The 26,805-nt window shown below is 43.8% G+C and overlaps 1 protein-coding gene across 2 annotated transcripts; it reads right to left on the bottom strand.

The window, feature by feature from the left end:
- Positions 1 to 14,523: 14,523 nt before the first annotated feature.
- On the bottom strand, positions 14,524 to 26,712 carry CHCHD4 (coiled-coil-helix-coiled-coil-helix domain containing 4). 2 transcript variants are annotated; one of them, XM_060631879.3, is made up of 3 exons: positions 26,491 to 26,712; positions 18,999 to 19,097; positions 14,524 to 15,778 (listed from the first exon to the last, which is right to left on the bottom strand). In XM_060631879.3, exons 1-3 carry the CDS (start codon positions 26,510 to 26,512, stop codon positions 15,474 to 15,476), a joined length of 426 nt encoding a protein of 141 aa, XP_060487862.3. In that variant the 5' UTR covers positions 26,513 to 26,712; the 3' UTR covers positions 14,524 to 15,473. The 2 variants fall into 2 exon arrangements, with proteins under 2 accessions (XP_060487862.3, XP_060487861.3); XM_060631878.3 differs by lacking the exon at positions 26,491 to 26,712 and adding an exon at positions 26,246 to 26,387.
- Between the last annotated feature and the right edge of the window lie 93 nt (positions 26,713 to 26,805).

Below are 26,805 nucleotides of genomic sequence, written 5' to 3'. Positions count from 1 at the left end.
CGGGTCTCTACAGTAAGATTTTTGGTAGCCTCTAATTAGCCATCCAGCTCTAATCATCTCCCACAGCTTAGAAGATTATGTTCTGTATAATAGAATAGGGACATGTTCTTGTAAGTATATTTAGTCCTTTAATTCAGTGACTCCTAAAAATAGTCAACCTTTCCATTTGAAATACTGAATTAATTTCAGTTATGCATATATTTTTCTGAATAGAGTTACTTTTATTTCCTTGCCATTTCAGTTCTCAAGGAAGATATTACAGTTTATCATTTTATTTTATTTTATTCATTTTTGATAGAGAGAGCGTACGTGCACACAAGTGAACAAGGGCAGAGAGAGAGAGAAGCAGGGCTCACCCAAAGCAGGGCTCGAGCTCATGAACTGCGAGATCATGACCTGAGCCGAAGTCAGACACTCAAGTGACTGAGCCACCCAGGTGCCCCATTTTCTCATTTTAGAGCAGAACATTAGTAATGCATATTTGTATTCCTCATAAAGGGATACATTTTAGCTCTGAGTTTTCATTAAAAATACAGTTTTGCTTCTCTCATCTTCATAAATCAATCAACTGTTCTTTAATAAGTGCCCTCTAATTTGGATTATTAAAAAATAATGTAAGTCTTCAGAAGAAAATGAGGTTCTTTGTTTAAAACATCATTTTATCAAGAGAGTTTGACCTTACATTCCTACAAAATATTTACCAGTATTTTCTCATGAAGATCTTTCTTGTCCCAGTTTTAATTTCACAAATTTCAAATTAATGTTGACAGTACTTAACCATGTGCTCTAGCAGTTAGGAGACTTCACATCAGAGGACAGTGAAAATGAGGCTGCAATTAGACAAAAAATAAAGAAAACACAGTGATGATGATAGAAACATCCCCTGCCTATCTGCAGAAGACCTAAGCATATAATCTTACAATATTTGGTGAGGAGAAAGACTGTTTTGTCTATTTATCTCTTCTCCGTGTATTATTCATTTTAAAAATACCCCCTTACTTTTCGTTGAGCATGTGCCAGAGCCCATTTCATTAAGAGGAAAATTTGGAACAGAATATTTTCATCTGCCCTGATCTCTATGCTTGGGTTTTAGATTCTTTCTCCAAACTATATCTTATCATGAGTTTATTATGAGATAAATGAGAACTAATCCCCTTTTTTATTACTAAAATCCAAAAGAAGATGATGTTAAATTAAAGGGAAAACTGTTCAGCAAGAAAGACTACTCTTATGTCATTAATGAGCGGATCGTGGAAACCAATTCTCAAGTAGGACTGTTTGGGTTTCCCAGTAATGACTGCTTCGTATTCGTGATAAAGCACCTCTGGGGTTTTCCTGTTTCTTTACTTTGGAATAATAATTACTCTTCTCTTGATTTTTCTCAAAATAGATGTAAAAATATTGATACTATAAATACCCATGTGTAAGAGACCACCCTGAGCTGAACCTCACAATCCTTGAAATTTACGAAAGCAGTGAGTAATTCTCACCCATGTTTTTTTTGGAAATTGCTGCTATTCATGTATTCAAATGTTCCTCAGGTTTCCTGTTTTCATTCCCTTACAGTTGGTGTATTTCACCAATGCTCTGTACACTGACATCCGGGTGGTGGTGGTTTTGCCTTCCCTGGCTGTGCCAGCTGTTGCCCACAGTTCCCTCCCTGGTCCCTGTGCTGCAGAGTAGAGCATTGTGTCCAGTAAATCCACATGGGTAGTATATTGTTAGTCTAGCGTCCCAGATCGTTTTTGTTCATTTTCACTTCAATTTCTGGAAGAGGATTATAATGATGCCAATGAAGGTGAAATTGACCCATATGATGATATGCTCTTTGCTGTATGTAAGTACTGAAGATAAATCATATTATTTAGACATTATCTCCATCCTAAGAAATGTCTGCATTTTTATGCTCATGTTGTACAGTGAAAGCAGATGTGCTCTCCCATCTTCCTTCCCCCCTGTAATCTGTCCCACTCACAAGGTCATACTGCCCAAATTTGCACTGGGGTCTGGCGAAGAGTTTCCTCCTTCACCATATTCTCCACTTCTCTGACCACCGACTCCAGTGCAGTGAGCTTAGCATTCTTCACTACTTTGCAGCCGATTGGAAGGACACTGTGTCACATGATTATTTGTGATTCAGGTAGTAATTGCAGAATGACACAGTGTCTAAAGTGACTGCTTCCCTGATCAAGTTTTTAAAGGGTTGTGTTCCCTTTGTCCTGAAGAAACCTCAGCCTTCATGATCAGTTCTAATGGCTCTTGGTGGTAATTTTCCCATATGAATGTTCATTTTTCACCTTGACATTTCTTACTCCCACTGTATTTTGTTTTGTTTTGCCTCCTTCTCTCTTTTGTTTTGATTTGCTCACTTAGCCCTTCTTTTCCTCTTTCACAGTGTGGCTCTTAGAGTATGATCTGTTTCAGGTTTTTCTTTCATATTATTTTTCCTGTGATTTATGTCATTTTGATCAGAACCTCAAGTCACCTTGAGGACATCTGTTTTTCTCCAATTTGTAAAATGAGATTTTTGTCCTTGATACGTTAGGCGAGGCAGGCACTATCTGGGCATCACCCACTCCTAAGAGCCTTATTTGAGGAGGGTCTCCTAGATCAGCCTGCTGATCGCTCAGTTGATATTCTGCTACCTGCTCACCTAAACAGTGATGTGCGAGTCAGGTGGTGAGCGTGATCAAGGGTAGTTGGAAGAGGACGCACAAAGAGAATTTCTTTTAGCTTGTTTTTATGAAATGTTCATATTCTCCAGAATATTTTCTAATAAAGCACAGAAGTAAGTATATACTTTTCTTTATAATTATAATCGACATACGAATAAAGAACATAGATATTTGGAGTGTGTGTTTCACTAATACAGTTGTGTATGATCCAAGAAGTTTGGATACACTTGGATGATTAGAATTTTATTTCTTGTTTTCTGGCACTTCGTGTGAGCTAATGTAAGTGGGCGTTGGTGAATGCATTCAATTGTATCACTTTTCCTGATCAATACTCTGGAGAAAAGAGATCCACTTTTTTTCTTCTGTGAAAAAGAATATTAGGTCACCTGGGTGGCTCAGTCAGTTAAGTGTCTGACTTTGGCTCGGGTCATGATCTCATGGTTTGTGAGTTCAAGCCCCACTTTGGGCTCTGTGCCGACAGCTCAGAGCCTGGAGCGAGCTTCAGATTCTGTGTGTGTCTCTCTCTGTGCCCCTCTCCACTTATGCTTTGTGTCTCTCTCTCAAAAATAAACATTAAAAAATTAAAAAAAAAGAAACAATATTTGCCAGTGAGTTTTAAAAAAAAATTTAAAAAAAAAGAAACAATATTTACCAGTGGTTTTAGGTAATGACCCACATATACCATGATATCCTAAATGTCGAGGTAAATTCATGGCATATGCATGCACACTCCTGCCTTTCCTTAAACATTTATTGATTTTTCTTGTTTTTTTTTAAATTTAAATTGCAGTTAGTTAAATACAGTGTAATATTAGTTTCAGATATAGAATTTAGTGATTCATGACATACAACACCCAGTGCTCATCACAACTGCCCTCCTTAATCCCCATCACCCATTTAACCAATCCCTCCACCCACCTCCCTTCCAGCAACCCTCAGTGTGTTCTCTACAGTTAAGAGTCTGTTATATGGTCTGCCTCTCTTTTTTCCCCCTACGTTCATGTGTTTCCTTTCTTAAATTCCACATGTGAATGAAATCATATGGTATTTGTCTTTCTCTGACAGAATTTCACTTAGCATAATACTCTCTAGCTCCAACAATGTTGTTGCAATTGGCAAGATTTCATTCTTTCTGATGGCTGAGTAATATTCCATTGTATAATTATGTCACATCTTCTTTATCCATTCATCAGTCAATGGACATTTGGGCTCTTTCCATAATTTGGCTATTGTTGCCCCCTAAATAATGCTGAAAAAAGTAATATAGTCCTATATCCTCAATTTATAAACCATTAGGACATGCTACTTGGCCAGCTTGACAAAATTGTAAGGCTCAATTTTTAAAAACCGAATTAAAGCAAAGCCTGTGTTTCACAGAAATACATGAGAAAAGACTAGTTTAGAATGTTTTAGTTTATTTCTTTTTTTTTTAAGTTTTATTTATTTTGAGACAGAAAGAGAGAGAGAGAGAGAACAAGCAGGGGAGGGGAGGGGCAAAGAGAGAGGATCCAAAGCAGGCTCCACCCTGTCTGCAACGTGGGGCTTGAACTCACGAACTGTGAAATCATGACCTGAACCGAAATCAACAGGTAGACACTTAACCAACTGAACCACCCAGGTGCCCCTTATTTCATTCTTTTAAATATATATTTTAAATGTTATATATTTATTTAGTGTTATTATTTAAAACATGATCAGTGTGTTTGTTATATACTTTAAAAATTTTGTTTTTACATACTTCCATGAAATAGATGTACAGGAAATATGTGTATGTCACTCATAAGTACATGAAAAACAGAGGAGACCATTTAGGGTCATGTGCTTAATGATAGTGTGTGACCGGTAAAACTCAGAGACAGCTGCACAGATTAATATTTTTGTTTTTTCTTCTTGACATATAATAGAAGCAAACTTTAATTTGCTGAATTTATGAACAGAGAAAATTGTATCACTTTACTAGTTCAATATTTAGGGAAAAGGTTAAGTTTTTCTATTTCTTACTATGAAATTCCGTAGTTTTCCAAAGGTTTTAGACCATATACCCACCCAGGCTCTGAAGTTTTACATCCCATGTTCATGACTCATAACCATTTTAGTTATGCCTTAGTAACTTATATAGGACAACTACCCTGAGTAGCTGTGAAAACAGTTTAGCCTTACACTCTTGATTTTCAGATAACAAATCCGAGAGTATGTTATCTCTCGGATAACATATTTTATTTTACAATATTTTACAATATTATCTATCTCACATTATATTTAGCCTTATAAAGAGCTGAATTAAAGAAAATGTCTGCATTGCACGATAAAAATCTCCACGTGTAGGTAATCACCAAATTACCTAGTATAAGTTTTATAATTGGGCTCCTTAACTCTGGAGAAATGTCCTTGCTTACTTGAGGAAGTTTTCAAGTGAAAACTTGAGCTCCTACATCCCATCAGGATGGGAGTGGAGAACCAACCTCTGCGTAAATCTTTAGAAAGGAATTAACACAATCTATTTTTGTTTTCAAGTGTTACCACTCTGATTCCACATGCTTAATGAAAGGAGAGAGAAGAAATTGGAAATGTGGCCCTGCCAATAATTGATACCTGGACTCCGCTCACTTGGACAAGGTTTTCTTGGCATTCATTTCTACAATACAGAAGATGTATAGTTGTTTTGGTGGATTCAGAGAAAAGACTATATATTCCATCAGTGTCCTATGAATAGAGATTATTGAGAGTTATTATTTTGGTACTTATTTCCTTTTGCTCTTTTAAGCAAGGAGAGAGCTAAAAAAAAAGTATTAAAATAACTCAATACTCTCAAGTCAAATGTATGAAGGACGGCATAATAAAAATAATAGCTGACATCTATAGAGATCATTATGTTCCAGATGCTCTCCCATTTTTGGTGCATTTACCCACATAATACCTCTAGGAAGTACTAATGTGATTATATGTGTCTTACAGATGAGATAATGAACTCAGATGTGCTCTGACTTTGGCTCAGGTCATGATCTCACAGTTCGTGAGTTCGAGCCCCATGTCGGCCCCTGTGCTGACAGGTCAGAGCCGGGAGCCTGCTTCAGAGTCTCTCTCTCTCTCTCTCTCTCTCTCTCTCATCTCTCTCAAAAATAAATAAACATTAAAAAAAAATTTTTTTAAAGAAGATTCTCTCTCTCCCTTGCTAATGTCTGCATGTACCCTCTCTCTTAATAATAATAATAATAATAATGATAATAATAATTAATATTTTATCTTCCAAAGAAGTTTTCACTTCTCCTTCCTCCCAAATTTCAAATGATGATCTCATTGAGAACTTTCTTCCTCAAATATTTGCCAAGCAGAATTTTAATCCAGTCATTGAATTATCACAGATTTCAAACTTGGGGTGTATATGTAAATTAAGTCAAGCATATTCTCCAGTAATTGATTTCAAAGGAGAAGAAAATGATAATGGAGGCTCTTCCCTTCCTGAGTCCCAAATATCTAACAATGTAATCTTGGGAAACATGGGAGGAGACTCGAAGACTCGAGACTCGAAGAAGGCTCCTACTCTTGAGAAGAAAAGCGACTCTCAGGGCATGAGTGAATACAGTGTAAGACACAGCTTAGGTAAAGAATATCAGAACGTCCTGTGTCATTCAAATAGCAGCCAAGTAACTGAGAAGACTCCCAGTTGTTCTTAAACTTCATGTTGGAGTATCCTCTCCCTCACTGGTGATGTGTGTGCCAGCTGTGGTTCTGAAGAGTGTGATGGGTTGAATTCGACCGGTCCTGTTACCGATGCCTGGAATATAGATTTTAAATACTTGGTTTTCCTAGAAATTGACTGCTTCATTCACCTGTTATGAGACCCTTCTGCTATCTGCTGAGATACAAAAGAATTGGCAGGTTGTATGAAAGTCCCACTTCGTTCTTTGCTACAAAGACACCTCCAGACTTGATGTTTCGGCTTCCAGCTAAACTTAGCACTGTGTTTGTGGCACAGCTCCTCCTGTTTTCCCATCTCCTCACTCTGCAGCACCATTTTCTGTCTTGCTACTTCTTCACAGAACACATAGCAATGCCTTGGGGCAGTAAATTCCAGTAGCAAGGAAGACTATTCGCTCCACCTCTCATCAGGGTCAGCTTCCTTTGTTCATCCCAAAGGTGTCTCTTGCTCTTTTTTCATATAAAGATCTATTCCATAGAACAGTTTGACAGTCAAAGAAGAGCATCACACTTCCTAAAGACCTAAGTGTTCCTCTTCTAGGCACACGGCATTTGTATGTTCCACAGACGGGATATCCGGCCTCCCTTCACTGTGCCAGTTGTTTCTCTATTTCTCTCAATGGTTTTGGCATTGATTTCATGAGCATTATGTCAAGGGCATGGACTCCCAGTGCCTCTGGCTTCCATTAGAAATGCATATCGATAGGGGCGCCTGGTCAGTCGGTTGAGCGTCTGAATTTGGCTCAGGTCATGATCTCACGGTTTGTGAGTTCGAGACCTGCATCGGGCTCTCTGCGGTCAGCGTGGAGCCCACTTCGGATCCTCTGTCCCCCTCTTTCTCTGCCACTCATCCACTCATGCTCTCTCTCTCAAAAATTAATAAACATTAAAAAAATGTATATTGATAAAATTATATGGCTATGGTAGATCTTTAGAATCATTTATTCTACCATTCTTACTATTCACATGGAGATTCTGAGGGGAAATATGTCTATATGTATAACATATATATTATATATAACGTACATATACACACATACATACATTATATGTACATATATAAACTCTCTCAAGCCAAAGTTAGGTAGTGATAAATAATAAATCAATAGTTAACAGTTCTATAGTGCTTCATGTATGTCACACATTTTCTAAATGCTTTTCATATGGGGGCACCTGGGTGACTCAGTCGGTTAAGCATCCAACTTCAGCTCAGGTCGTGATCTCACAGCTCGTGAGTTTGAGCCCTGCGTCCAGCTCTGTGCTAACAGCTCAGAGCCTGGAGACTGCTTTGGATTCTGTGTCTTCCTTTCTCTCTGCCCCTCCTCTGCTCATGCTCTCTCTCTGTCTCTCAAAAGTATAAATAAACATTTAAAAAAAATTTTTTTAAGATTTTAAATGCTTTTTATATATTGACTTATACATTCCTCCAGCAGTGCTATGATGAAAGAACTAGTATTATCCCCCTTTTACTTGTGATGTTAACTGAGACAAAAGAAGTTAAGTGAGCAGATAATGTTCACCCAGCTAGTCAGGGGTGGAATCTGGGTTTAAACAAAGGCCATGTGGATCTAGGGTACAACCGACTAAATCCTTTATGATTCTCCATTTCTATAAATAAACAGGGAGACTGGTCCTGTTGGGATTGCTTACTCGGAAGATTCTTACTTTCTCTTGTCCAAAATTTACATCAATAAGCTTTAGTGAACAATTTATATAAGCATCAGTGTTCCAGATGCTGTGGATCCAAAGACAAGACAGCATCTCTGCCCTTGGGGAATTTGCAGGAGAGCGAGGAAAGTAAACGAAAGGTCCCCATTAAATAGGGTAATAATGTGTGCCATAAAGGAGAGGCTAGGTACTGGGGGCTCACAGAGAAGGGTGTGATGTTAGTGCCACCGTGAGGCGAAAGGGAGGTACACAGAAATGATTGCATGGGAGGAATCAGTGTTTGAGGTGACACTCCGATGCTGATTAAGAGCAAGTCATATTTATGTAGAATTATTTGGGTTAAAATGATGATTCTACAGATTGAAAATGTGTGATGTGATGAGTCAGAGAATGTCAATGAAAGCACTACTGTTGCAAAATCTCTTGTTTTTCTTTCCAGAAATGATATTATTTGCTTTAACATTCACATGACGATGAACAAACGTTCTAGTTATGTTGCCATAAAAAAAAATGCCTTTTATCCTCAAGCTGGTACAGGGGTCTCAGGAAACACCTTACTTCTTTTCCTCCACATTTGAGTTTTCCTTGTGGGGCCCAAGCCCAAGTTCACTGACCTGACCATTACCTACTTAGCTATAATATATATAATGGTACTCCTCACCATAGGGTTCTTTGTGTCTACAGACATTTTGGGGACATGGGATATCCAGAGTGACTTCAAATGTAAAGTGATTGTCTTCCTTTACAAGGTGCTGAGGGGACTCCCCATTTGGGCCACCTGCCTTTTGAGTGTGCTTCAGGACATCACCAACATCCCCAGCAGCTCCTGCTTCGCTAAATTCACACTTAAATCTCCAAATCCCATCCTGTGTTTCTTTCTCTTCTTATGGATCCTGAACAATGTAGCAACCTGTTCCTCCATGCTGTAGACATGCCCAGTGAGACCCAGGCTAGTCTTCTGTTCCTCACTGAGCGCTGGTCCTTTTGGCCCATGAGCCGCCTCCACAGGGGATGTTTTTCACGCTGATGGCATTCAGAGAGACCTTCTTCATGGGTCTTATGGTCCCATCATGTAGATATGTGATCATTCTCTTATTCAGACATAAGCAGCAGTCACAATGTCTTCACAGCAAGGGTTTCTCTCCAAGAAGCTCTCCAGAAAAAAAGGGCTACTCAGATGATTCTGCTGCTAGTGAGTTGTTTTGTGATCATATACTGTGTGGACTTCATCATTTCATTTTCCATGGTCATGACATGGGCAAATGACCCAATCTTGGTGTGTATCCAGATGCTCGCGGCCAATGGCTATGGCACAGTCCTTCGGTGTTAATCACTCTGCTGAAACAAATAAAGATTATGCATACCATATGGGGGAGGAAAGGTCAGTGTTTAACAAAACAGCAATAGAAATATCTTGAGAAAAAATGTTTCCACTCTCATTAGAACAAGCTTATTATATTTCACAGAATTTTCTCGCTGAAAAAAATGATTAAATATGGAATTATACATTTTCTGTCATAGCATGGAAATCCTAATATATGTAAATATATGGCTATAAAACACATGGTAGATAATTTTGGCACTTTTTTGAGAATTATGTTGTCTTCATGAAAATTCTTTTTAGGAAAGATTGTTTCTTTTTCTTCTTAGGAAAATTCCCTCCACTCTTGGTAGTCTTAATTTCTTGTATTAAAATATTCTATATTTTCACTAAAATGTACCTACATTCCTTTTCTACATTCTATTGTGTCTTAATATGCTATTGCTGTATGTGTCATATTAAGCCTCAATCCATGTATGTGATTATCCTATTTGGGAAATTCTGTCTTTATTGCTTCAAATACTTGTCCTTTTCCCTACTCGTGATTTGTGAAGTTCCAATTCAGTGTGTGTTAAGCCTTATTGTTTTACTTCCTATATCCCCTAAGATTTTTCATATTTTCCATCTCCACATTCTATGAACTACACCCTGAACAATCTCTTCAGTCCAATATTCTAGCCCACTAATTCTCTCTTCAGCTGTGTTTAAACTGCTATTTCACACATCCATTGACAGTGTATTATATTTAGTTTATTTATTTTTTGTTCCTAAGAGTTTTGTTTTTTAATCTGCCTTATAGTAGTTTATAATTACATATTTTGTTCATATTTTATTAATTTTTGTATGTCCTTAAGCATTTAAAGAATGTTTGACTCTACCTAATAAACAATATCTGATATCCACACAAATATAATTCTACTTTAGTTCTTGAGGGCTATTCTTAGCATTTTAAAATTTTAAGTTTAGTTTCATATTTGGCAACTTTTTAATCTTTTTTTAACATTTATTCATTTTTGAGAGTGAGACAGCAAAGCATGAGTGGGGTGGGGGCAGAGAGAGAGGGAGACACAGAATCCGAAGCAGGCTACAGGCTCCGAGCTGTCAGCACAGAGCCCAACGCGGGGCTCGAACTCGCGGACCGCGAGATCACAACCTGAGCCAAAGTCGGACACTTAACCGACTGAGCCACCCAGGTGCCCTCATATTTGGCAACTTTTAATTCAGAGGGAAACTGAATATCCTAGTTGAGATGTACTTATCCAGAGGGCATTTAAATTTTTGTCCTCCAATATATGCAGAAGTCTGGGGAATTTTCAGATTCATCTATTGTTTAGATTTTTCTGGACTCTACACATCGGGATGAACTTGAACCCCAAGCCAATGTGAATGCAAGATTCTGTTCCCGAAAAGAAGCCAACAAAGTGGCAGAGTAATATCATTGTTAAATTCCTTTATCGGATTCTCCTAACTCAAATATTTGCTAAAGACATCAATCCTTCTGAAGACAGGCTTTTGTAGGAGTCCTTCTTCCTCCTTTCTACCTTGTATGGATTAATGATATTGTCTCCTGTCTCTGCATAGCTGTTGAGATCCAACAGCTCTGCATAGCTGTTGAAATGAGAACCTCATTTCCAGGTTCAGTAAATGACTCAAGAGGAATCCCACCTTCTCAGTTTCAGATCCCTCTTCATTTTAGCCCCCTGAGGATTTCCCATATTATTTTGTAAACTGTTCTGCATTTTTAAAAAGGTTCCTTTATACATGGCTTATAAAATATTAGTAGTGGAAAGTTCTTCTGTATTTCTAATCTGTTAAATTACCAGAAAAACCACTACTTGTATATGAAAAGAAAAACTTTTTAGACTATATAATACTTTGTTAGACCATAGTATCTCATGAGAAATACCAATTTTGTGATGTCCTTACAAATGTTCCAAAATAAATTCCAAGGGATCTGTTTCCATTTTTACCTCTTAATTTGGGAATCAGTATGTTAAAGAATAATTATTATCATATTAAATAGAATTAACCCTATTAAAACCACCTCTCAGCTTATAAAAAAAAAAAAAATGGGAGTCTATTTATATATTTGAAGCCCCTGTGTATCTTTCTCTAAATGCATGCAACCAAAAAACAAAAACCAAAAAACCAAAAAACATCTCCCAAATGGATTGCTATCTTGATTATCATTATTTCCTTGCTTTTCATTTTAAACTTATTGCCATATACATATATATGAATATATCATTAAGATATTTAGTTCCCTTCACAGCATATATATGTAGATAATTCTTGATGGAGTCCCAATAGTTCATTTTTGCTTCATTTTCACTTACTGATTTTTTTAAAAATTGTCTCTTTCCCTTGTAGATATTTAAGATTTTTTTTCTTTATCCTTGATTTATCAGTAGCTTCTCTACATGTGTGCAAAACCTACCTGAGGACAAAGTCTTTCTGCTTTTCTGGGCAATTCTTAGTAACTGTCTCGTTATTTCTCTCAATTATTTTTATTCTCATTTAGATCTATGTTAGACTTATTTTGGAATTGTGCAATTTATTTTCAATATTTAATAGTTGTTCTTAAAAAATCTCTGTATATAACTGTGCTCTATTCTGGTAAAGAAGCTTTCCAAGCCCTGTAATTTGTGGGATTTTGCAAAGGTTCCATTATGTGGCCATGATTGATTAAATCACTGGCTACTGGTGATGAAACTAGTTTAAACTTGATCTCAGCTTTTGAAGAATTTTTCCTTTCGATGATCTTTTATATTTCTAAGTTTTCCATTTTTTTCATATCTGCATGTATTTATTGTTTTTTTTTTTCAAGTTTAAATTTCTTTTAGTTAACACACAGTGTAATGTCAGTTTCAGGTGTATAATATAGTGATTCAACAATTTTATACATTACTCCGTGCTCATCATGATAAGTGTATTCGTAATCCCTTCCCCTGTTTCACCCCGCCTCCACCCACCTCCCTTCTGGTAACCAGCAGTGTGTTCTCCATAGTTAAGAGTAATATGCTCATTCTATAGTTAACTTTAAAAAAAAATTTTTTTTTAACATTTATTTTTGAGAGACAGATAGCACATGAGCAGAGAAAGGGCAGAGAGAGGGAGACACAGAATCCGAAGCAGGCTCCAGGCTCTGAGGTGTCAGCACAGAGCCCTGCGAGGGACTGGAACTCACCAACCGCGAGATCATGACCCGAGCTGAAGTCAGGTCCATGATCAACGGACTGAGCCACCCAGGTGCCCCTATGTTTAACTTTTTGAGGAAACTCCAAGGTTCCCATGTTTCCATATGCCTACTTCTTTTTCTTTTTAAATCATAGCCATCCTAATGGGTGTGAGGTGATACCTCATAGTGGTTTTGATTTGCATTTCCCTAACGACCAGTGCTGTTAACACCTTTCATGTTGGCCATTTGCATATCTTCTTTAGAGAAATCTCTATAGGGCCATTTATGTGGGACAGCAATCCTTTGGCTATGACTTGAGGTAACGAGATGTGCTTAAACATTCTTGCTTAGCATATGCTTTTTCATTTTTTATTATGGGATATTTCAAACATATATGAAATTAGAGTGATTCAATTAATAGCTCATAGAAACTCCTAGAAATGGAAGCCCTGACAATGTTTGTTTTTTCTAAGGTTAAGTGCCTGGTTGGAGTTTTCATTGCCTAGGGAGCCACTTTAAAGATGGCGATCTCAAATAAACACATTGCCAGCCACACCACACCGTAGAGCCAGGTTGTCCTCCCTTCTGTCCCAGGCTCCTTAGTTTTAGGGATCCTAGTTGGTTTCTATAACTGACCACTTTGGCCATTTGCTTTTTTTCTTCCCGAGCTTTAAATTCCAACTTTTGTGTTTTAAATTCACCAGTAAAACATGAGCCCATGAAACCCTAGGCCCTGCCCTCCTCAACCCCAATAAAAGCATGACCCCAGGCCTGCTCACTCACTGTCTGTCTTCTCCTCCAGCTTCCCCTACACTTCGCTATGTGGTACATGTAATTTCCAGGTGCTGTAACAAAACTTTTATTTATTTATTTTTTTCAAAGTTTCCTGATGGTTACTGCCATAGGGCATCTTGCAACCATAGTAAGACCCACAAGGGCTGGTCCAGCCACAACACTGGTTATTGACAAGCTGTGCCCAGCACCAAACAACCCTACTCTGTCTTAATGCCCAATTTTGATGAACTGTGTGCTCTTTATTTACCCCCTTTGGTTGGTTAGAGGAAAAGGTCTATCTATTTATATCACACTAACATTCTGGGCCTACAGCAGATCTTGAAAGTTATGTGTAAAATTATCTAATGCATGTGACTTTTCTTTGGTTAGTCCAGGTGAATGGGAAGCTTTTATTTATGTTAGAGCTACTTTCTAGTAGTTTGGGCTACTAAAATGTTATTATTCTGTTAAAGTCAATACCATCACAGAACTTACTGAGAACAAAAACAGTAGGGGCAGAACAATGTTCTGCTCGAAGGCTGGCTAATACACTGCACAGGCCTGCATCACAAAGTTAACAAAGCACAGACAGAAAACACTGTGTGTGTAGGTAGCTGGCACAAATCACTGTGATCATAAGTTGCGCCTTCTATCTTGCTTGCTCTGATGGAAGCCACCTGCCATGTTATGAGCTGACCTAAGCAGAGGCCCACGTGACCGGGAACCGAGGGAGGACTCTGGCCAACAGGCAGTGAGGAACTGAGGCCCTCAGCCCAACAACCCACAAAGAACTGAATTCCGCCCAAAACCACCTGAGTGATCCTGGAAGGCCTGTCAAGCCCTGAGATGGTCACAGCCCTGGCTGACCCCTCGATCATAGCCTCGTCTGACTCTGAGCCCCAGACCCCAGGTAAGCTGTGCCCAGACCCCTGACCAACAGAAACTGTGAGTTACTAAATGTGTTTCAAGCTGCTGAGTTTTAAGGTAATTTTTCCATGGCAATAGATGAGTAATACACCTGGGCCAAACAAGGCATTACTACATCACGGCCTGAAATTTGTCCTACAGTTGTCTTGGACGAGTTACTTAACCTGTGAGGGCTGCAGCTCCCTACCTTCAACAAGAGAACAGCCTTCCCTACCTCACAAGTTAACTTCAGTGTCTGTGTGAAGGATCTGCTCACTGATAAACAACCGGCTTGCTATGAATTCAACACCGAAAATTTTAATGGACTCAAACTGGCTTACCAGTATCTTCAAGGAGGAATTTCAGTGAACTTTTCATATTTATATTTCCTTATAGCAAAAACATTTTTAGTTAGTAAAAACAAAGGACACATTCAACACCAGGTAAAAGTCATATTTTCCTTTTAAGTGACTAAATACACGCCGTTTCTTCTCTTGGCTGCTACTTTGGTAACAATTAGGTCCCCACCTCTCAAGAACATTGCATTGAACAGGCTGACACAGAGCCAGCGTGAACAGAGGCCCCAAACCAGGGCTTGTGGAAGAACAACAACAGCAAAACCAGCCTTTCTCTTCACTTAGAAAGGGACTGTGAATCAGAGTGTCCACAGTTCCAATTTCTAAACACGGAAAACCTGGAGCTCAAAGTGAAAATGGAAACCAAAATGCATCAGAAATGAACTATAGTACCTCCTCACATACTCAAGGTCAAGACGGTCCATGAGAAATATGTATCTGATCATCTGGCCTTGTACTGGGAATGGCCCCACTCCAGCATTTTTAAAGGAAGATGGTTTTGTTTCTATTTCATTTCCCACAGGGGTATAAAATCTACAAGGGCATATAATCAATCAGAATAAATCAGCTCACTCACAAGATACTCCCAGATAATGATTTCTAGTTGCTGAGCATAGTCAGCACATTATTTCAAAGAGGCAAAATTCAGGATCATCTGAGAATTCGAAAGTGACAGCTACATTTGCCGATAGGTTTATGGGAGACATACATTTTTTCCAGTGTATATGTCAAAGGACCAAGACCCCTGATCATCAAAATAAGTTATTTTGTACATTATAGTGCACAGAACAACAGAGGGAAAGACACGTTCTCGGAGAATGACCAAAAGGCATCTTACAAAAGGTTCATATCACTCTGAAGGAGAAGGACTGGAGCCCAGTGCCTTATGGCCTTCATTAGCTTGACCCCTCCTCTTCTTTGGTTGCAGTGGCCTCAGTGGGAGCTGTCTCTTCTAAACGTTCTGCTGGCTTCTTCTCTTCCTCCTCCTCCTCCTCGTCCTCCTGAGGATAGAGGTCGGGGTACTTCTGCATGCATTCCTGCATGGCCCGGAACTGGTCTACACAGTCTGACCCCTTGACATCCTCTGTGCTATAGTGGAAGCAGGAAAAGGCCGACTTGAACTGTTCCCCACAGGGGCCACTGGCCATTCCCCCAAGGCACGGGCAGTTCCAGTTAATGTCTCCATTTGGCAGGATCAATCCTACAACAGGAAGATAGGCAAGGAAAATGTGAGACAGGCTCTCTACGGTTTCTGAAAAAGCAAAACTAAGTGCAGTCTTTGAAAGCTACTCAGGATAGGAACTGTCGCCTGGTAGGCCCTTGTCTTTGGATTGGGTTCAAATGCAGCATTCCTTGGCTCAGCTGGAGAGAGGCCACCATGGATGGCAGCTTTTGTCCATGCACGACACTGATCTATATTCTAGGCCGCCTCCCAGTGCGATGCCTGTGGCTGTGCCCCGAGAGCTACAAACTGGAAACCGTTTAATCCAAAGAAGCAGCCATCGTTGGGTTGCTTAGCGAGAAGCTTTTTCAAAGCCCCGACACCTTAAGAAGCTGAGGTATTGATCTCTTTCTTTCGATCTCTGCTCCCCTCCCATTCAAATGGGTAAGATTAGTCCCCTCCCCCAAAACAGGCACTTAGCTCCCTCCAGCCCCTCTGGCTCTGCCACTGCCCGCAGAAGCTCAGCTCAGTGTGAGGACCGGTGAAGAGGAGGCTGATCCTTCTGCACTGGCAGGAAGATGTCCAAGACATGGTGTACAAGGGAAAAAGCTAGTGGCATACCAGATGGTGTGGTTCCGGTCTTGTAACAGGGAAAAACCTCCAGGGATGTTAACCATACTAACCAAACTGCTCAACTGCACGCGTGTGTCAGAGAGGGGTGCAACTACAGACTGATTTTCAGTTGCTCGCTTACCATTTGTAAGTGCTACTGGAGTAGCACTTTTCATTTCCTTTAAGAGCTTCTCCTCTGCATTCACAACTTGGCTGTTTGGTTTACAAGGCCTAGTTTTTGGCCTATCTTGGCTCTTGAGATGCCTTCCTCGCTAACTCAATCATTTCTAATTTCTGATGTGACATGAGACCGCACAACTAGAGGCCACTGTCGGATTATTAACTGGCCTGTTTTCAACACTGTCATGTCCGGGAATGGGGAGACCCAAGGAGAGAGAGAGACAGAGATGAGGAAGAGCCAGTTGGTGGAACAGTCAGAACACACACAACATTTCTCGATTAAATCCCCTTTCTTACATGGACATGGTTCATGGCACCCCAGAAAAATTACAATAGTAACATCAAAGATCAGTGATCACAGAATCACCCTAACACATACAATAATGAAGAAGTTTGAACTGTTGCAAAAATTACCGAAATGTGACACAGAGACACGAAGTGAGCAAACGCTGTTGAAGAAATGGCGCCAAAAGACTTGCTTCTTGAAGCAGGGTCACCATAAACCTTCAATTTGTGAAAAACGCAGCATCTGCAAAGCGCGATAAAATGAGGGGGCCTATATACAAACGCTGCCCTCCGAAGGCTCAAAACTAGGAAACCTGCACAATCAGTTTCCAAGCGAGACGTTGTGATAAGAACATTTTTAAAAAAGAGCCCAGCTCTGCAGGAGTCTTCGTTTGATTCTTTCTCAGGGGAAGGCATGCTAGACTGAGGTAGCTCCTCACAGAGGGCACTGAGGGTGCCAATCTGCATTTCAAGGACAACATGTAGAAACACACAGACGTCAACATGTTAAATCAAGCCCAGATGCAGCAGGTTCCAAACATGCAATCAAAGGCCGGCCACTAACTTCCCTGGCCAGTCCCTCCCTCCTCCTCCAGTTTCCCCTCCAGACCAGGGGATCTTTAAGACCCTCCTCCAGTCTTTCCGAGTCTATGAAAATGACTTCTGCCATCTTGGTCATGACACTCTTAGCCATTCCAAGTGCTGTCTCAGTCACGGAACTGGGTGCCTCGATACAGGCAGCTGGCATAAACTGGGGGCCTGCCTACTCTGCTGAGTCATTTTGCAATTGAGAGCTCAGAACCTGGGTCCCAGGGCTCGCTGCTGAATGTGCTTCTTGGTACAATCATTCACTGGAAGGGGCTGCAAAGGCAAATGCCTTCACGGTCCACGCAGATCTATCATAAATGACAGAAGTGGGTAGGACAGAAAACAAGAGGAGCGATGAGGCCTGGCAGGAACTGGAGGGGACGCACAGTCTCAACACAGACACATTCAGTGTTGAAAAACACCACGAGGCAAAACAAGGCCTGATTTGTCCCGTAGGCCCTGCAGAATGTGCTTAACTAATATGCACCTAAAGAGAGGCAGAGTACTGGAACTGACACGTGGCTTATTTTTCTTAGTAAGAGTGCTGGTTCAAGATTACTCCCACGGCTGCCATTCTCAGAATGCGAACACCGGAGAACATCTGTACCTCCCAGCGTCCCTGGCAGGGTGCTAGACACCTCAGCTCTACTCTGCTCTAACCCCCAGAGGCAGTAAGGGTAACACGTCAGGTGTCCCACCTAAGAGCACACACTTAGCTAGCATCTGAGAAATTCCCATCAGGAGCTCATACTCCGCAGGCTGCTGCTGCAAGCTCTTTCAACTGTATTTCTCAACAGCCAGCACTAGAAGCTTTGTTAGTTCGCATCACAGGTGTCAGAAATGGCTTTAGACTGGCAAGCTGAGGACCGTTGATGATACGAACTGTTTATAAATCCCGCACACCCACACGTCAGCCTTACGCACGCTGCGGAAGTTCCAGTGAGCCCAGCAGTCTAAAGCCTTTGGAGTGGCACCCTCAGCCCATATGACCAAGTGACCATTCACTAAACTGTGCGCAGCAGTTCTGACTAGGCTAGCTGGTCCTGCTGCCGGAAAGCTGTCCCTCTATCTCGAGTGAGCATCTCGTGGAAGGTGCTTCCTGGAGCACGTACAAGGAGAGAGCCGAGCTTCACCACCTCACAGAACAAGGTGTTAGGACTCTCACACGCCTGCTTGCTTATAGTCTGCAGATGTGGCAGCGTTCAGGCTGCAGCTGGACCGAGCAGGAGGATCCGTCGCCGTAACCTGCCCGCAGCACTGGAATCCATTTCCGCCCCGCACCCCCTGCCTAAAACTTCGTCATCCGGAAACATCCAGCCAGCTTTAGTCGGTGTAAAACCTCAAAAGAAAAAGAGGCAGAGGACTTCAGTTCAGCAGAAACTCAGGCTCTGGCCTAACAGCCAGGGAAGAGCAGCAGCACGAGAGCTGCATGGCACTCAGCACAGCCTCTCGCACCTCCAAGGGAGGTGGGCTCACAGTCCCTGGAGACGGTCCTTGGCTGAGAGGGGCCCCTGAACACCCAGCCTTGGCCAGGACAAAATGGGAAAGGAATTTTGAACATTTCCTCCAGGAAGGATCTGTGTGTCATACCCACCGTGCTCCTCATATGGGTCGTTGGGGTCATCAGCCACCAGCTCTGCATTGCTTGGGGTTTCATGGTCTTCTTTGGTCACAAATATGATTCGATCCTTCCCTAGCGTTTGGAGAACAGAGGAAGAAAGGTTTCACTCAAGAGCAGCCAAACAGCCCCAAACCCAAAGAAGCCACGCAAACCAGGTTTTAAGACTTCCTGTGCAAAACCCGAAAGGGAAGAGTGTCCATCAAAATGCCCTCCCTGGGCTGCATCACTGAGTCTGTGTGACAGTCTAGCAGCCACTTCTACTGAGTGCCTACAACTGAAACAAAAAGTCCACCAAGGTCACGAGTGAGGAAGAAGATGCCATATGCACCCTCTAGGCAGGAGATGAAATGCCCGATCCAACCAAATGCATGCTGCTTTTAGTCCCCAGATTTGCTGATAATTCAGTGGTGCAACAACTCCTTTCTTCTTCCCCTCAAGAAAGGAGTAGTCCCTTCTCAGAACTCCCATGGTGCTCTGACTGTCCCCATTATGTCCCACCAACCTAGGAAGGCCTCATCAGCCTGCCAGGTCTCCCCTCCTCCCCAGGCCTGGCAGGGAGCCACAAGCTGTCATCCTCCAGACAACCCTAGTGGAATGAAGGTGATTCACTAGGGCGACCCCACCTAATCTCACTAGGGCTCGAATGCCTGTGGGTAGAAAGGGGTGGAAGGGACAGGGAAGGACTTGCTTCTAGCCCCCTAGGGGTTTACCTACAGTGTTCAGAACGCAGACAAAGTCTAAGGGGACTGAGAACTTTGACAAGAGAAGAGGGCAGTGATGTGGGTGCCTGGCCAGCAGCCCACTGGCTGATATAGCCACTTAAGTGTGTCCGAGAAGATTCCCTGTGGGAAAATATCCTGGTCACCTACCATTGAGTGCCCACAGTCAAGACTCTCTCTAGCCTCTTGGCTCCTAATCATGGCCAGGAAAGAAGGGCTCATGATGGTAGGGAACACTGTGGCAGTTCCCCACAGCCCACGACGCCTGGGGCAACTTCCCAACAAGTGGAATGACTAGGGGGAGGAGAGACCATTCCCGAAGTGCTGATGTTAGCAACTTCTGTGACAATCTGCAGTGTGTTATTTTTTTTAGAACAATCACCCAACCTAAACATAACAGGCTGAGCGGGAGGGTCAGTCCTGAGGCCCTGCAAGGACCAGCATCAGGAAGCCAGCACTTCTTGTGAACACTGCCTTGGTCAGGCCATAGCCCCTGGCCCTACGTGCCTGGCTTGCCAGAGGGTCCTGAACTTTCAGACCGATGGGAGCCAAACGCATGCTCTGTGAGGAGCTTCTCCTCAAGGGAGGCTGCGTAAGCACAGAAAAGGGAATCAGCATTGATTGAACCGGGATGGGCGTGACCCGTGGCTTTTCATACAACAGAAAACCAGGCCCAGAACGGTTATTCAGAATCACCCAGCTGGAATGGCAAGGCAGGCCCCTCAGCTACCCGACTCCCTCCAGCTCTCCCCTATACCTTACAGCTGTCAACACTACCTCGCCTTCCTAAAAATCCCTAGCCATCAGCCAACCACACAGCAGGTGTCCACCGGATAGTCCTGGTGTGGGTGGGAACACCTTGTCTTCAGCACTCCACACACTGCATGCTCATCAGTTTCCCCTGCAGTCCCTGGAGGGCAGACTGGGGCTAGCTGCTCTCTGGGTCCCGTGTGTCAGCTCCCTGCAGCCATCCCATCACCGCCCTGGGGCAGGAGCCCCATTGTACAGTGGGAGCCTAAGGCTCTGGGAAGTGATGTGCCTGAGCTCACACAGGCCTGGAATTTGCACCCAGCTCTGGGCGGCTCTAAACCCCACGCGGTGGAGATCCTTTGCACAGACCCGCACTGCCTCCCACCCCAAACACACACGGGAATGAAAACGACAGCCCAACTGGGTACTTAGCATGACTCGGACGCTGTCCTGAGAGCTTTGTGTGCTTTGGGCAGGAATAAATGTTTTGTACAATAAATACCGATGCAACTCCTGCCCCCAAAAAATGTTTGCTGAGTGAATAAACAGGAACTTTCCTCTAAGCTACTGGGTACCCACCTGCTGAAGGGCAAGGACAAGTTCAATGGTACTTTGAACTTGGTACTGAGTACCCATTCTGATCCATGAAATATGGGATAATGGGACTTCATCCGGAAGGGGATAGGAGGTGCCTGGCATTTAAGGAGACTTCAGGTCCTGCCCAATGGGCCCCTGGACAGGGCCTTAGTCAGTGGCCTGGAGAGAGTGAGCTACTATGGGGGCAGAGGCTGGGTCTGCAGAAATGTGGCTCTCTGAGAGCTGCTGGCATTTTCTCTGATTATTTCAGTTGTTTTCTCTTTACAACATTTAGGAAAGTTTAGTCACAGGCTTGCTAAGAGAAAGCAAGGAAAAAGGTTTGGGCCCACACTGAGCTCGAGTATTTAAGGAAGAGGCTTGGGGAAAAGTACTGGGGCTAAAACCAGAGCAACACCTCCAGAGAGGACAGGTTAGGAGGCAGAGGGAAGGCACCCTTCCCGTGCTTCCACAGGGTCTTCCACATGGGATAACGGACAGTAAGGACAGCCGACCCTTGGCACACACGGGGACTGGACCTCCAGCCCACCCGAGGTCTCTGCTCTCCCTGTGGATCTGTTCTCCCGTGACCAGTTCTTTCATGCTTGTCAAACTGTAGCTCTCCCTACACGGGCTGAACTGCAGTCCCGTCCCTGACAATGAAATCCCAGGTTGGAGTCCTCAATTCCTCTACCAGGCCAAGGCCACACAGCTGGGAAGTGTACAAGATGAAGTCAAGGCCTCTCTGACTGCTATTCTCACCAGAGCACAACAGAGCCTCTCTGGGTCCTGGACTGAGGTTTGGTCCCCTAATCGGCATCTTAGTTCTGTAATTAAGCAAAATCAGCTTAACCTGGACCATCTTTCAGATTCCAAGTGCCTTGAGACAAAAGTCCTGGATCTTGCTGCTCTTTGCCTCTTCCACTAGTCTTTTTACTTAGCGGATGTTTAGTTACACGTTTTAAATTAGGCTGAAGCTTAACGATACCTTTAGTTGAATTTGGTGGCTGAAGCTAAGTCTTAGAGGCTTCATGGACAGAAATGAAGTGCGGGGGAAATGGTCCTGCTGAGCTGTGTCTGGCAGAGAATGTAAGGATTCTGAGCCTCCCTGAGTGGCACTTTCCCTACCCTGGATGGGTGTCTTGGTCCGTTCAGGCTGCTCTAACAAAATACCACCACCGACATAGTTCATAAATATTAGAAAGTTACTGCTCACAGTTCTGGAGGCTGCAAGTCTAAGATCAAGGCACCAGTATGATAACCTTCTGGTGAGGGGCCCATAGCAGCTGCCTTCTTGCTGTGTCCTCACATGGAGGAAGGTGCCAGAGATCTCTCTGGAGCCTCTTTTATAAGGGCGTTAATCCCATAAGTGAAAGTTCCACCCTCATTTCTTAAGCACCTCCCAAAGGCCCCATCTACTAATATTATCGCCTTTGGAGGTTAGGATTTCAATGTATGAAACTGGGAGGGGAGGGGACACATTCATACCATAAAACTGAGGAGAGACTGTCCCCTGGGCGATCGGACTGTGGTTTCTGGGCAGGGACGTATCTTTGTATCCCCAATCCTGGTATACAGATGATGCTCCTTTTGTTGCATGGACAAATAACAGTAAGGGCTAGAAACCATGTGCACAAAGAACAGAAGCACAGATCTGAGCCTGAGATAGAAACCCAGCTTCAGAAGGTCTGGCCCAGTGGCATCAATATCACAGAGTTTAGCACTGCAGTTCAAATCTGGGCTTAAGCACATAACAGCTGTGATCTCAAGCACATTCTTAGGGCCTCAGGAAACAGGTCCCCCAGAAGCTCAGCCTATCTTCCTCCCGTGGTCAGGGCAAGAATCACAAGACTTTACTTAAGCAAAAGGGGTGAAATGAGTTTCTGCTCTCACCTTAAATCCCACTCAAAAGACAGTAATTTTTTAAATAGCGGCAAATGACAAGGATAAAATGGCCAAGAAAAGAGACCATCACAGGCCAGAGAGATCAGTACAGTTCTGGAAGTGGGAAAGCTGAGAGAGAAGTGCTCTCTGACATAACAGAAAGCTGAACCCAAAGTCACAAGAAGAGAAGTCAGCTCGAAGAAAATCTATCCCCACCCCAGGACCCTGGTAGGGGCCAGGAATTGGGGGTCCCAGGGCCCACTGTGGAAAACAGGACTTAAGGGTGAGGTTGAGAACAGAAAGCCTAACTGAGCAGCTGGATACCGAGATACCCCCAATTCGGTAGTTTTACTCTCTGCACAGCCATTCTTGACTCTTTTCTATTAACCTCCATCATCAAATCTGGTTGACTGGGGGCGCCTGGGTGGCTCAGTTGGTTGGGCGTCCCACTTCGGCTCACGTCATGATCTCGTGGTTTGTGAGTTCAAGCCCCGTGTTGGGTTCTGTGCTGACAGCTGAGAGCCTGGAGCCTGCTTCAGATTCTGTGTCTCTCCCTCTGTCTGCCCCACTCCCACACACACACTCTCTCTCTCTCAAAGAAATAAATCAAACATTAAAAAAATAAAAAAGTCTGGTTGGCTCTACCTTCAAATACATCCAAAAAGATCTGCATCTGTCGCTGCCAAGACCCCATCTCCCACCACTGGCTCCCTCCACTCCCACCTCCTTGCCTTTACTGGACATGCTGGGTGCATACCTACGTCTGGCCTGTGCACAGGCTGCTCTCACTTCCGGGAGCACTCTCCAGATACCCTCACAGCCACCCTCTCCCTGTCTTTATACCTCCTGATACCACCTTCCCTGATCACTCCCCATCTCCCTTACTCTGCCTTCTTTTTCTCCAAAGTGCTTTTCCTCACCTACCATATTATATTTGTTTACCACCTGTCTCCCCTGCTGAAATATCAGCTCTTCTGGGGCAAGGATTTGTCTATCCCTTTCACCGCAGTATCCCAAGAGCCTAGAACAGTATCCAGAATGTGGTGGGTAATCAATATTTGCGGAACAAGTGAATGGAGAAACCAAACTCGGAAGACCCCAGCCCCAGCAGAGGACAGGAAGACAGAATGGTTATTACCATTAAGCAGATTACAAAAACAAAACCAAAAAACCCGGGATGGGTGTTCTCATTTCCCCCAGAATGGGCACACACAAACACAGGATCTGTACACAGCAGAATCTTCAGCAGATCCATTCCAGAAAGAGCGGCCATCTTTTCCACCAAACCACAGAGTAGATTACGTCACCTGTGCTCACCACCATGTGCCGAGACTGGCACACTGCAGGTGCCTAATAAATGCTTGTTTGAGGAACAGGAGAGGGCAGATGGCAATAGAAAAGGAGGCAACTAAAGAAAGGAACAGTGTGGCACTGATACAGAAAAGGGTGGGTGGTCTGAGGCTTGGGAGCAAGGCTGAGTCTAGGTCTGGAACACCTTGAATGCCAAAACTGGGTGGTGGGTGGACCCCCCGAGGTAAATTTGCACCGGCAAGTGACTCACTCAGAGCACAGAATGAGGAGCCAGCCATGGGAAGAGCTGGAGACAGATGTACCAGGCAGAGGAACAACGAAGAGGCCAGTGTGGCTCAGCAGTAACCAGGTAGTTAGAAATCAGTCTGGAGCCCGATCGGGCAGGGACTTTCAATTCTCATCCCCAAACTAAGAGAGAGATCTTTGACCCAAGAAAAGATAAGGATCCATGCTTTGGTGACAGATGGAAACAACCTTTCCTTCCCAAAGAACCTGCGACTCCTAGATATCCTCATGGGCAAGAAGTCTTACTCATCTGCACAGCCTCATTCTACCTAAACAGCTCAAAATTATTCGCTAAACGAAGTAAATTAGAAACCCAGAGAAAGAAAATTAAAAACAAGAGGCCTACTGTCGAACAAAGTGGTGAGGGCTGAGGACTTTTGTTCATGGCACAGTTATAAATCAATAAAAATAGTACTCAATAGACACATCAGTGAGGATTATAGCTCTATGACCCAGGAAAGGAGGAGGTCTAGAAGCAGAATGAGGTACTGGGGAAAAGGCTTGACGTTTAATTTTTTTTTTTTTTTACATTTATTTATTTTTGAGAAACAGAGTGTGACAAAGCGTGAGTGGGGGAGGGGCAGAGAGAGAAGGAGACACAGAATCCGAAGCAGGCTCCAGGCTCTGAGCAAGCGGTCAGCACAGAGCCTAATGAGGGGCTCGAACCCACAAACTGTGAGATCATGATCTGAGCCGAAGTCAGACGCTCAACTGACTGAGCCACCCAGGTGCCCCAAGGCTTGACATTTTAGATTGAAATGTTCTCCTAACTGGATGCGTGACCCTGGGTAGGTCATCTCCTTCTCTGGTCTTCAGATCCCTGAATTAAACTGAGGGAACCAGACTATTCACCAAAGGATTTCTGGGTGAGTTCTAACTCTCTCTGTGGCTTTACCTTCTCGTGTGTCCACCATCCCTGTCGCCAGGCACAGAGAAGATGCCCATGAGTATCTGCTGAATGAATGAATGAATGAATGAATGAAGACCAACTTGTCATTTTAGAAGACTGGAAGCTGGGGCCTGCAGAGGTCAGGTGACAGCTCAGGGACAAAAAGCCAGTTAGTGGCAGTGTGTGAGGAGGTCCTGGGACTCCAGCCGAAAGACCCCTGGGTTCTTCAGTAGAGATAAGAACAGATGGAGCAAAGAGGAGCTAGGTGGAGAGACGGGCACTTTCTTGAAGAGGTGGGGTGGAGGGGTGGAGGGGTGGAGGTTCCCAGCAGAGAGCTCCCTAGAATCCGGTGGCCACCAAACTGGATAGTGCAGTTCTGTGACCACACTGCTGAAGCTCAAACCCCAGCTCCAGGACTTAAGTCACCTCTGTGTATTAAGGTCTACTCTTGGGTAAAACGCGAATACAGCCTCGCCTAGAATTATAAAAACCGCTGCGAGATCAACCAGAAAAGCCATATAAAGCCCCTTGAACAGTGCCTGGTACATAGTAGGGGCTCGATAAATGTCCCCGTTGGTGGCACTTTTACCACTCCAGCACAGCCCTAACCCGAGTGGCAACTTTTCTTTCGGGACAGTTAAAAGGCGGGTACAAATGGAAAGGCGTGGTGTGCGGTTAAGAGCGACGGTAACAATAAATCCCCAATTACGAGGCAGAGGAAGCGTGCTCAGCACTTCCCGCGCCCCCTCAGCCTGGTTTATGAAGTCCGCCACGTGCTGGTCCTTCTGAGGTCAGGGTTCGAGTCTCACCGTGACCTTGGGCCAGCCTCCTTCCTCCCAGTCTCGGTTTTCTCATCTGCAAAACGGACGTGGCGACCCCAGCGCCCAGCCTTCCCAAGGGTCCCGAGGAGGGTATCCCGGACCGCTCCTCGCGTCGCCCGCCCCTGCAGTGGGGTCGCGGGGCGCCGGGGCCTGTGGGGCTGCGGGGGTGGCAAAACAGCGTGTCCCCTGCAGGCCCTCGTAGGCCCGTCTCCATGGCAGCCCGCTCTCCCTACCTTCCTGCCGGCAGTAGGCCATGGCTGCAGCCCCAGCACTCAGACCTCGCGGCGATAGCGGCAGCGGCCAGGCGGCGGCAGGCTCCCGCTGTGACCTCTCCTCGGGCTGGGCGGGAGGCTCCGAGGCCCACGCGGACCCGCCCCCTCCAGGCCTGCCCGCCGCGCGCCTGCCTGCGCGCCCTCCCAGCCCCAAGCCCTGTTCCCCTTCAGCCGGGAACTACATTTCCCAGGAAGCCGCGCGTGGCTCGGCGACCCTTCAGGCGATAGGAACTACATATCCCAGAATGGCTTGCAGTGCGCAGGCGCATCAATGAG

The sequence above is a fragment of the Panthera onca genome, chromosome A2 (genome assembly GCF_046562875.1).
Source record: "Panthera onca isolate mPanOnc1 chromosome A2, mPanOnc1 haplotype 2, whole genome shotgun sequence".
Taxonomy (NCBI): Eukaryota; Metazoa; Chordata; class Mammalia; order Carnivora; family Felidae; genus Panthera; species Panthera onca.
This window is presented reverse-complemented; position numbering and strand designations above follow the sequence as displayed.

Coding starts and splice junctions, on each gene's coding strand:
- CHCHD4 (XM_060631878.3), bottom strand. CDS start 26,291: ATGAGAAAACCGAGACTGGGAGGAAGGAGGCTGGCCCAAGGTCACG. Junction 19,098..26,245: donor GAGGCTGGCCCAAGGTCACG/GTGAGACTCGAA, acceptor TCCAAACGCTAG/GGAAGGATCGAATCATATTT. Junction 15,779..18,998: donor CGACCCATATGAGGAGCACG/GTGGGTATGACA, acceptor TTCCTGTTGTAG/GATTGATCCTGCCAAATGGA.